Raw genomic sequence first — 10,769 nt, forward strand, 5'->3', positions numbered from 1 at the left:
TCACATCGGCGCTGCTTGGCCTGGAAGAGCAGGGTATACACAGCCACTCTCTAAAAAAAAGGTCCTTCTTAATTGAAAACAAATCCTTACTCCGTCTTAAAAAATCAGGTGCGCATTTTCACCGACGCAATGAAGAAGACAAATGAAACCAACACATGCATAGAAGACTCACAAAAAATTCGCTGCCAGGCGGTTCGAGAATTGTAATTAAAATATATTTAATTATTATAAGGAAGGAATTTTAAAATTATAAATGATACCTTTTTCTTTTCACCCACTGCTGGGTGTGTACGTTCTAAAAAAGGGCGAGAGGGGGATTCGGTCGGGAGAATGGGGGATGATTTGCGATGAACGATGTGGTTTTTTCCTTTTTTGTGTTGTGTTGATGTTACGGTTTTTGTTGTGTTTGTTAAAAGTGAAGAGAGAGAGAGAGAGATAGAGAGAGAGAGAGAGGGAGAGAGCTTACAGTACCAGACAAATTTACAATTGAATTGAGCAACGAATGCAAGGATTTGTGAAAAAGGATGAAAATAATTTTCCCCAACCCACCCCATTTTTTTTTCTTCTCTCTCTTTCTCTCTCTCTCTCTCTCTCTCTCACATACTATCTCTCTCTTCTTCTCCTTCTCTTTCTCTCTCTCTCTCATTCAAACGTATACAGCCACGCATAGACAGACACATTCCTATCTTATGCACAAACACACACACTCACACACACATACCGGTGCACTTAGGGTATCTCACGACCAGGGTGGTAGAGGATTGTGATGTAATTCAAACGATCGTTTGAAAGTACGCGAGGAATTGTCGTTCGAAAGGTGTTTGTAGGTCCACTTTTCCTTAAAAATCACCCCCCGCGGAACAGTTCCAGCACACGTACCGATTTGGGAAAAAACATCATGTACTCACACGCACATGTACGCATCGGAAAAACGGGGGCAATTTTTCTCCGCACTATTAGTCGGCGTGGAAAGCATCGCGGAGCAAGCAAAGCCCGCTGATGATTTGCGCTGGTTTGTCATAAATTGCACTGCGCCTATCGAAACGGGTGGTTTGCGCTACCAAGAGAGAGAGAAAGATAGAGAGAGAGAGAGAGAGAGAGAGAGAGATAGAGGGAAGGTGCTAACTGGTGCCAAGCCATGCCTGAGCGGCTGAAGGTATGAAAGGGGTGTGTCCTCTTCCTCTGAACTGAACAGCAGCCGGCGACCATTTTTTGATCACGCTTTTGCACGACCCACAAGCGCGCCCTAGCTTTCTATCAGCTTCTCAGCCCTCAACTTAGCGGCCAAAATATGAGCCCCCCTTACCCCCAGCTGCGGTAGGCATTCGACTGCCGCAGCACACAAAAAATGGTCCTGAAGTGCGTCGTTACCGCCAGCAAGGGCACACTAAAATCTACTTAAATGTACAATCAGTACAACATAATATTACAGATACAATTCGGGATGCCTCCACCCGGTCCGCTCGGGTCGCTATGAGTACGCCGCGATGGGCCGTGGCTGCTGCACTGTGCATGAAACCAACGGGGAATGCACCGGGAGGGAGGGGACGCGTAAAATCTAACATGGCAAAGTCGTACGATGTGTGCGTAAATGTATGCTACGCGCGCGCGAGTAGGGAGCGGGGGGGGGGGGGGGGGGGGGGGGTGGGAGGAGTACCCCATTGTGTGTAGGTGAGCTGCCGCGGCCGCCGGCACCGCCGCGAAACGAACAACTTAAATTCGTTCTCTCTCGCGCTCCGCGCCTTTTATTTTCTAAATGAATACGGAAATGAAGTTGATGCAATCGCGTGCCGATTGTCAGTTGTCGTGCAGGCTGCCGCCGCTGCTGCTGCCCCCGCTGCTATCACCCTGGTCGTCGTCCGCCCCCGTCTCCATCGCGGTGACGTGGTGCGCCGGCATGGGTGCATCGTCGTCCTCCTCCTCCTCCTCGCCCTCGCCGCCGCCCGGTCCCTCCTCCCCGACACCGTCCTCCAGTGCCAGCGAGGACGCGTCCTCGTCCTCCTCCTCCTCATCCACCACCTTCCCGATGGCTCCACCTCCTCGCCCACCTCCTCCTCCTCCTCCACCCCCGGTGCCATCCATCGGCTCTTCTTCCTCTTCCTCTTCCTCCTCGTCCTCGTCCTCACCCACCGTGCCGTACTCTTCCGGGCCGGGCGAGCCAGTGCCACCGCCGCCGCCGCCGCCGCCACCATCGCCACCGTCCGCCGACTCCTCACTGCCCTGCCCGGGAGCAGCCGCCGCCGCCGCCGCCGCCGCAGCCGCCGCAGCCGCCACCACCACCCGCCCGTAGCTACCGCCGCCGGCGGCGTGCTGGACGAGCGTGCCCTGCTGCTGCTGCTGCTGCTGCATCACCGTCTGGTGCAGCTGCTGCGAGAACAGGCTGATCTGGTGCTGCCGAAATCGGTTCAGCACGTCGAAGTGCGTGTACAGGTTGGTCGAGTTCGCCTCGCTCGGGTAGAGGTGGCGGTCGAAGGCGGCCCCGAGCCGCTTCAGCAGATCGGTGAACGCTTTCTCCTCCTTCCGTATCCACGGCCGGTGGTCGTCCTGGATCTGATATGGGGTGACGTGCACGTGCACGTTGATGCACAGCCGGCAGAGCGTCTCGAGCAGGCTGCGGGACGTGATCCAGGTGTTCTTGCCGCCGCCGTGCCCCCCGTCCAGCCAGTACATGTCGCTGATGCGCGACACCAGCCGCATCATCGTGCTGTCGTCCGGCGTGAGCGTTTTGTAGTAGTGAAACTCGTAGATGAACTGGTTCAGCACCACGCAGCCCTTGCTGAACCCGATCAGCTTCAGGCTCGCCTTGTCGAGGTTGAGATTTTCGCGCCACCAGAGCAGCTCGGCCAGGTCGTCCGGTTCGGCCGGATCCTCGGCCCCGGCGGCCCCGCCATCGTAGATATTGCTCTGCGTGGAAGAAGGGAAGCACACAATGCTTTTTTACATGCCGAAACACACCACACTGGCTACATACTTGCAAAATGTCGGCATTGTTCTGTTTGCACGGCACGTCGCCCCCGTACCCCTTGGTGCTGGAAGCGCTCAGCAGCTTGTGTAGGAATTCCTGATCCAGGATAGGTTTCGTGAGCTTTTTCGTAAGATTTATAAGCAGCCTGGAAAACCGACACGGAGACGATGGAAAGCAGAGAGGCAATTAGTGAACGTATCACACACACACACACACACACACACACACACACAAAATTGAAATGAAAAAAAAAAACAAAAGAAAAAGCCAGGCCTTACTCCTCCAGATGCTGCAGCGAGTAGTGCATGGGCGTGTGGTCCGGTATGCCCGCATTGTTACCCCGCACGAAGTTGTCGAAGCAGCTGAACGTGCTGTACTCCATCCGCATCGGGCGCACGACCACGATGTGCGACTGGGGGAACGATTCTCGCAGCAGCAGCGCCGTGTTCTCCAGGTTCCATTTGATGTAGTTTTTGTTGTCCCGATTGGATTCCATCTTTTCCGGGATGTCCTGGAGCGGGTGGGAACAACAAACATGTTAACTCCAAGATTCAACATTAAAAAAAAAACACTGTACGCGGGCAAACCCCATAACCCCTGGTTACCTGCACATCGCCACCGAAGTAGACGATCGCACTGCACTTCTCCTTCGGCGAGTTGCCGCGCAACAATGGCGGACAGTAGATAATACTGTTGGTACGGTTCTGGTAGCCCTTCACGCTGTTGATGCGGCAGGGCGTACCCTTACTATTGCTCGACTGCACGGTCGGCGCCTGCTGCGGCGCCTGCTGCTGCTGCGGCTGTGGTACCGGCGCAATCGATGGCCCGGTATCAGCCTCCGTGTCCTTGGCGGCGAGGGAAGTGGTCGCCGTCGGTGGCGGTTCGTTGCATCGTACGTTACTCATTGCGCTGAATCGATCGCCGTGCTCCGGGGAAGGGGTAGGGGATTTCGGGGCAGGCTCATCAATTTATCGGCTGTGGTAAAAAATAAAAGGAAAAGAACTAGAGAATTTGCATAGTAGTACATTTTTGTTCAATTGGTTTTTTTGTAAAGAAATATTTGTATAATGAAGAATGAAATCATCTTATGCAAATATTAAGCGAAATACACAGTTCACTTTCGCTTCATTCAACAAAAATTGCAAGTATATGCAAGTAGACGCGTTAGAAATGCAGAAAACAGAAACGCAATATTCAACGAGCAAAAAAAAAACTCTTTCCCAAAGAGGTCTCCATGCCCAAAGAACCAAAAAAAACCCTTTTGCCCGTGCTTTACACAACCGTATTGCGCCCACTCTTTTTTTTTGTGTATGGGGGATGAGGTGATGGTAAAACATCGTTGGGAAATAAATAATAATCTAAAGGCCAGCGGTTCCCACACTTTTTCCATCCAGCGCCCACATTTTTGTGAGGTTATTGCTAATAGTGCCCAATCATCGGGTATCAGGAGTTCTAGGTATGGGTTTCATGGGTCTTTCGTAGAGATTCGTCCATATGAATCTGATTGATATAGATGATGAGTGATTCGAATCTCGAATCGATTCTTGAACGATTCATGAATCTCTAAAGATTCGCAAATCTTCAACACAACACTGATTCTATTAGCATTGGCCATCTTCAAGCATTAATTTTGATGTTCAAACATATTGTTGGATTTTGGAAGTTTTTTGAAGTTCTGATTCAGCAGAATTGAATTGAACTGGAAGGCTAGGGAGGATCTGGTTCTCCTTTTCTTATATCTTATACCTCGAAATAAACATCGTCTCTCATTCATGTTTTTCCATGTTGGAATGTTACAACCGTACAACCAACAGCTTTACTTGCTAAGAATAATGATGTGATGACAGTAACAACCTTTCACCAATTAGGATTAACACCCGCTATGATATCGCTCGGTCTATTTATGATGATTTTCAACATTACCTCATCTTATTACTTACTTACGGTTTCCAATTTCTGTGGAATCGAAGTAGCCAAAGCGTAGCATAAAAGCAAAACATTTGCAACAAAAAGCAGAAATACTTTGATAAAAAAAGAGAATCTGTTGACCCCATGGAGATGTATTCTCCAACAGATTTTCCAGTGGCGATCTGGGCCATTCTAGCGGCCGAACGGACACAAGAAAGTAAGAAAGCACCATGACAATTGGATAAAACCAACGTATTGTATCAATTTACAGGACTATAGCCTTCATCTTCATACCGATTTACCCAAAAGCGACAATATTTGAGGTGAAAATGAATGTAGACATTAGACGATCGTATTTGTGACACAAATATTGCAATCGAGTTATCAATTCAGCATTGTTAAGGCGTGGCAAACTAGCAATACGCCCTGTCAGACGCTGTATCGATCAGACATCGGTCACCAGTCGCACCCTTCTGTGGACCGTTTCATGCACATCGCCGACTGAAAATTGTCCAGCGCCTCCCCCCACCTGGGATCACCTTTGGGAATCACTGAATCTAAAGGGAAGGTGTTTTCGAGGGCAAATTTTAAACAAATCATTAATTACGTCGGCCCCGCGCGCGCTCTTCGGGATCGCTGTGCCGGTTGTCGTGTTGGTAAACCCATCCGCCCGCCCCATTCACACGTGACTGTGTGATAGCAGGGGCGGATGAAGAGGGAGAGAAGCGACACGTGGGGTGTGTGAATTGATGGGATGGAGGAGGAAAAAAAATGGTAAACATGCATCCGTTCCAAAAAAGAAAAGCGGCGCGATATGTACATATTTCCCCGACGCGAACGAAACCCATCGAAACCCATTAAATAGCCGACTCGCCGAACACTCATCGCGGATCAACGGAGTCAGCGATGCACACACACACACATGTACACACACACATACGCACACCATGGTCAAGCAAATGGACGGAATAAAAGATGCGCGTTGATGAGGTGCAGTAGGAACGGAGCGGAATAGGGAGCGGATAGGGGGGGGGGGATGCAAGCGGGGGTTTGGGTTTGGGGTGTGCGCGTGAGACCGATCGAAGTTTAAAATTAGTTCTTGTTTTGCCGTCTAAATTTACTCAGCATTAAAAACAGAAGGAGAGCGCTCGGCGTACCGTACACACCGCAGCAACGGGGCGGTCGGCGGTCTAAGTGTGTGCGCGCGTGTGTGTGTGTGTGTGTGTACACTCTTTCACAACAGACAGCTCTCCTGTGACGGGTCCAGTTTCGAGGGAGCAGAGGAAGAAGAATAAGGCGCCATTGTGCTAACAATCTTCCCTTAAAAGAACGCCATTATCGCCATCTCGAACAAGGCGACGCCCGCTGTGCCGTGTGCCCTGCGCGTGAGAAAGAGAGCCAACAAAAAAAAAATATATATATACGGAATCCCTCTGGTTCCGCACGCCTTTGCTTTGGGTGTATGTGGTCGTGTCGGTGTGCGTTGACGGGTTTTCTTCAGCTCAGCGTTGTGTCCAGCAGCAGCACTGCCCCACCATGATCCGGCAGCGCTCGTCCGTGCGGAGCCGCGGCTCGTCCTCGACCACGATCAGCGATCCGCGGGAGAAGGTAAAGGACTGCTGCCGCAAGTTCGTCGCGTTCATGTGCACCCAGGTCGGGGTGGGCGGGCTGATCGTCGCGTACGCGCTGGTCGGCGCGGCCAGCTTCATGTCGATCGAGACGCAGGAGCCGAACCCGCTGATCGAGCACGTCGTCACGCTCCGGCGGAACTGTGCGGCCGAGCTGTGGGACGTGACCGAGCAGCTCAACCTGTTCAACAGCTCGATCTGGCACTACGAGGCCGACCTGGTGCTGAAGCGCTATCAGGACGACTTTGCGGAGGCGATCCGGCGCGGCTACGATGGCCGCTCGCCGGAGGAGGTGTGGAACTTTCCGGCCGCCCTGATGTTCTGCCTGGCCGTCTTTACGATGATCGGGTACGGCAACATGGTGCCGCGGACGGCGTGGGGCAAGGGTGCGACCGTCATCTACGCGACGTTCGGCATCCCGCTCTACATACTGTACTTCATGAACATGGGCAAGGTGCTGGCGTCCACGTTCAAGTGGCTGTACACCTGGTTCCACGAGTGCAGCCACCGGAGCGACGAGGACGGCGGGCTCGCGCTGGAGGAGGGCCCGGGCGGGCTGGCGCCCCGCAAGCGCATCATCGTGCCGACGACCGCCTGCCTGTGGGTGATCACGATCTACATCGCGACCGGCACGATCATGTTCGCCGAGTGGGAGAAGTGGACGTACCTCGACTCGGCCTACTTCTGCGTGACCAGCCTGTGCAAGATCGGCATCGGCGACCTGGTGCCGGGCGCGAACATACTCGACTCGCAGAGCGGCAAACCGACCAAGCTGGTGATCAACTTCGTCTACATGCTGCTCGGCATGGGCCTGGTCGCGATGTGCTACATCCTGATGCGGGAGGAGGTGCGCATCAAGATGCAGGAGATCAAGGAGGACACGCGCCTCTGCCTCGAGGATCTCAGCTCCAAGTTTGCCAAGTGCTGCGGCACCAAGGACTCGCAGTACTATGACTAAGGTGTGTGTGTGTGTGTATGTGTGTGTGTGCTTTTTCGGTGTAATTTAATGGAATTTACAGCCGTGTTAACCTAACCTAACCCCTGTGCACTAAACAACCGTTTTTCCGCTTGTTCGTTTCGTTTCCAGCGACCAATTCCATGCCCGGTTTTTTTGGGGGAGAAGTAGAAGAAGAAGAAAAGGAACAAGAAGGTGAGACGCCGGTATCTAGCCTTCGCCTAGCCGTAAACGCTCATGTATTAGTAGTGTAACAGCATTATCAGAATTATCAACACAAAATGCCATCGAAGCAAACCATTGTACCATACCAGTGAACGTGAAGATGAGCGGAGTGGTCGTCTCAGTGGTTCACGATCGAAAAATGTAACAAATAATAAAATGAATACTTCAATCAATCGATTTTTTTTTAGGTTCAAGAACATGCACGCACAACCAACCGTTCTCATCATTCAATCTCGTCCATCGTGCAGTGGGTCGGTGCTTTGGGGGTTACATGGGCAGTGCTGCAACATGTCACTGCCAGTGTCATAAAAAAAACTGAACTAAAACCAAATCCATGTCAGCGTCACGTACTCAATTGTGATAATCAGAGGTGATACTCAAAACGATTGGTGTGATCAATACTTGGTGCCATTTTGTGTACCCAACCCTTGGTCAGTCACTTTGTCGCGACATTTTCTGTCGATGATTATCACGATAGTGATTACATGTACGTGAGCTGATTTGAGCTTCGTTTCAGTCATGAGTGTTGGTGAATGAAACAATGGCATTCGGCAGCACTGTTCACAGCCAGGAAAAAGTCATGATTCTGCTTGCGCCGACTTAAGCTCAGCTTATCAGTCAAAGTATCGGGTTTGACTTGGGTTTGTGGGTTTGCGTGGAGATTCAGCATCAAAAGGACCATTTAACAACGTCAGAGAAAAAAGCATTTAAAACAAAATACTTCAATTGTCGTGTTGGAGCGTGTTTTCTTGTGTGGAAAGCATTATCACAACTCCAACACTTTTAAAAACTTAAAAACTCATACGCATGTTGGGCGCTATATTAGTCGCAGAATATGAAAATACTTCCGAAATGAGCTGTAATTGAACACTACGCCCTCACATAAACATAGCCGAGGCTGTGAAATTAGCTGCGCTGGGGTGAAAAATTCCACGCTGGAAAGTGACCGTTGTGCTACGGGTAAAATGGTTTGTTGACGTTTGATTCTAACTTGTCTGCACACCGTTTCCGCCCATCGTTTAAACGATAAAGAATGGCTTTCGTTTGCTGCAATTAGGATGAGCAAGACGCTGTAACTGTGTCACCCGCCCGTGTGTCCGTCGGTGCCGTTTACAAGCCATTTGAATGTACCCTCAGCCATGGTGGAAATTCACGTTGTTTTGTTAGATTACAGCCTGGCTGCACCCTGTGTGCACTCTCCCCTCCTCCAGAAAAGGGGGTTGCATTTAGCAAGTGCGTGTGCATGCACATATAGATGTACGTGTTTACGCGCGCGTGTGCGCTCGATGCAGCTGGGAGCATTCAAGCGCCAAGGAACACTCCCGTTCCAACTCCCTATTTTCCCTATGCAGTTCAGGAAACACACACACACACAGACACATCCACCCACACTCCACTTGGGACCTTTGTTTGGTACACCGGGAGGGTGGTTTGGTGAGTTTTGCGTGAACGGGGTGATTGCGCATGCAAAGACAATCCGATCCCGGAGGTGGCAGAGGAGACAGCAGAACAGCTCATCGCACCTACATGTGTATGTGTTGGTTTGCCGTATGCGCGTGCGTTCCTTGTGCGTTACCTGCGAGTGTTTGTGTGGGTATGTTTGTGCGTAAATGTTACTGATGCTGGTGATGCTGCTGCTGCTGCTGCTGCTGCTAAAAACACACGCCGCCAGCGGTGGCTAAAAAGGAACATAAACATCGTTAAACATTGGCGCACTTTTCACCGTCCACTTACCATTGATTGCCGGTTGAAAGGGGCGGGTGTGTGCTCGCCGCCGCGGGATGTCGCTGTGATGTAGGAGGAAATGTTCCTTTCAATGATTTGTTCCTTTGATTCCCTTTTCTGCTTCTGCTTGTATCGCCCTCCCTTTTACCCGCTGTGCACAGTTGATAGGAGCCCGCTTGGCGGGGGTTGCGATTGCGTACGTGCGTGTGTGTGTGTGGGTGGTTGGGTGGGCTGTAGGATGATTGTTCACAGTTGATTTCGATGCGAGTTTGTGGTAATTGGTTCGGTATTTTCGCGACGCTTCTCCACCTCGTCAACGCCACCACCACCGCCACACCAACGACGGAGCGCAAGGATGCTGTGGGTGTGCGGGGGAGGAGGTGGGAGCGAGAGCCGAGCGGCTTCCTAACCTCGCTTCACGGGGCTGGAACGGCGTCCTTGCGGCGACTGTTTGATTGTTTTGTTTGCTTTGCGGCGTGCAAAATGGACGTACATCATACACACATACACAAACACACACCACTAACCGTATCCACCACTCGCGAATAGCGCGCACTAGTAGCAGGGCCTACCAACACACGCCGCTCGCTCAGCAGGTTGGCGATGGTGGAAAACTGTTTTTCCTTCACTTTGTCACCTGCAGCCCGATCTCCGGGCGTAAACAATAGCACCCGACCCGGCCTCTCGCAGCTCCTGGGCCTGGGACGCCTAAACAATCTCACACACACGCGCGCGCACACACACACACACCCACAACGGTCGGAATCACGCACCCACAGGCAGCGGAAAAACTCGAGACGCGCTCGGGGCCTTTCGCAAAGAACGCGTTCTTTCCCCGCTTACCACTGGCACGGGCTTGCCACCCTCCCGGCCTCACTTGGCGTCCATCCACAACGGGCTCGGTCGAAACAACGGGAAGAAAGATTCGCACACACGCACACTATACAGCACCCGGTTGCACACACAAACAATATTTCACTGTTGTGTCCCAGAGCGAGTGTGCGTATGTTGTGTGTGTGGATGTGTGAGTGTTTTCACCGCTCGTTCGTCTATTGTGTTGCAGAATGTTGATCCGCTTGTTGTGTGTATACACACAGCCACCAGGGGGAACGGCTGCCAGTGTTGCCAAAGAAAGGGTCAACAAGCCGCCGCCACAGACGCCATATTGCCGCCGGGCAGCGCAGAGCCGCTCGCATGAAGTCGTTTACGGTGCCTGATTGCGTACTTCATCCCGTGCGTGTGCGTATGTCTGGTCGAAGCGAACGTGCCGAGACATTTCAAATAATTTCAACTGCTCGTTAGAACGTTAAACAGAATAAAGTAGTTTTTTTTATTGTGACGACTTTTTGGCGATGCTTTATAT

At 51.6% G+C, this 10,769-nt stretch overlaps 2 protein-coding genes across 3 annotated transcripts; one reads left to right on the plus strand and one right to left on the minus strand.

The window, feature by feature from the left end:
* Positions 1-193: 193 nt before the first annotated feature.
* Positions 194-10,563, minus strand: LOC1272193 (mitochondrial protein C2orf69 homolog). 2 transcript variants are annotated; one of them, XM_061655194.1, is made up of 7 exons: positions 10,250-10,563; positions 9,416-9,468; positions 9,258-9,359; positions 3,571-3,940; positions 3,244-3,476; positions 2,972-3,110; positions 194-2,904 (listed from the first exon to the last, which is right to left on the minus strand). In XM_061655194.1, exons 4-7 carry the CDS (start codon positions 3,868-3,870, stop codon positions 1,798-1,800), a joined length of 1,779 nt encoding a protein of 592 aa, XP_061511178.1. In that variant the 5' UTR covers positions 3,871-3,940; positions 9,258-9,359; positions 9,416-9,468; positions 10,250-10,563; the 3' UTR covers positions 194-1,797. The 2 variants fall into 2 exon arrangements, with proteins under 2 accessions (XP_061511178.1, XP_061511171.1); XM_061655187.1 differs by lacking the exon at positions 9,258-9,359 and having other exon boundaries at positions 10,250-10,562.
* LOC4576067 (TWiK family of potassium channels protein 18) lies at positions 5,818-7,854 on the plus strand. Its single transcript, XM_001237357.4, has 2 exons — positions 5,818-7,460; positions 7,589-7,854. The coding sequence occupies exon 1, from the start codon at positions 6,410-6,412 to the stop codon at positions 7,457-7,459; it is 1,050 nt and encodes a 349-aa protein (XP_001237358.3). The 5' UTR covers positions 5,818-6,409; the 3' UTR covers position 7,460; positions 7,589-7,854.
* Positions 10,564-10,769: the final 206 nt, after the last annotated feature.

This window comes from Anopheles gambiae, chromosome X (genome assembly GCF_943734735.2).
Source record: "Anopheles gambiae chromosome X, idAnoGambNW_F1_1, whole genome shotgun sequence".
Classification (NCBI taxonomy): domain Eukaryota; kingdom Metazoa; phylum Arthropoda; class Insecta; order Diptera; family Culicidae; genus Anopheles; species Anopheles gambiae.

Excerpts from the sequence above, each read along its gene's own strand:
- LOC1272193 (XM_061655194.1), bottom strand. The coding sequence starts at position 3,870 with ATGAGTAACGTACGATGCAACGAACCGCCACCGACGGCGACCACTTCC. Across the intron at positions 3,111-3,243 it reads TCGCTGCAGCATCTGGAGGA|GCTGCTTATAAATCTTACGA; the intron begins GTAAGGCCTGGC and ends TCGGTTTTCCAG. Across the intron at positions 2,905-2,971 it reads ACAATGCCGACATTTTGCAA|AGCAATATCTACGATGGCGG; the intron begins GTATGTAGCCAG and ends TCTTCCACGCAG.
- LOC4576067 (XM_001237357.4), top strand. The coding sequence starts at position 6,410 with ATGATCCGGCAGCGCTCGTCCGTGCGGAGCCGCGGCTCGTCCTCGACC.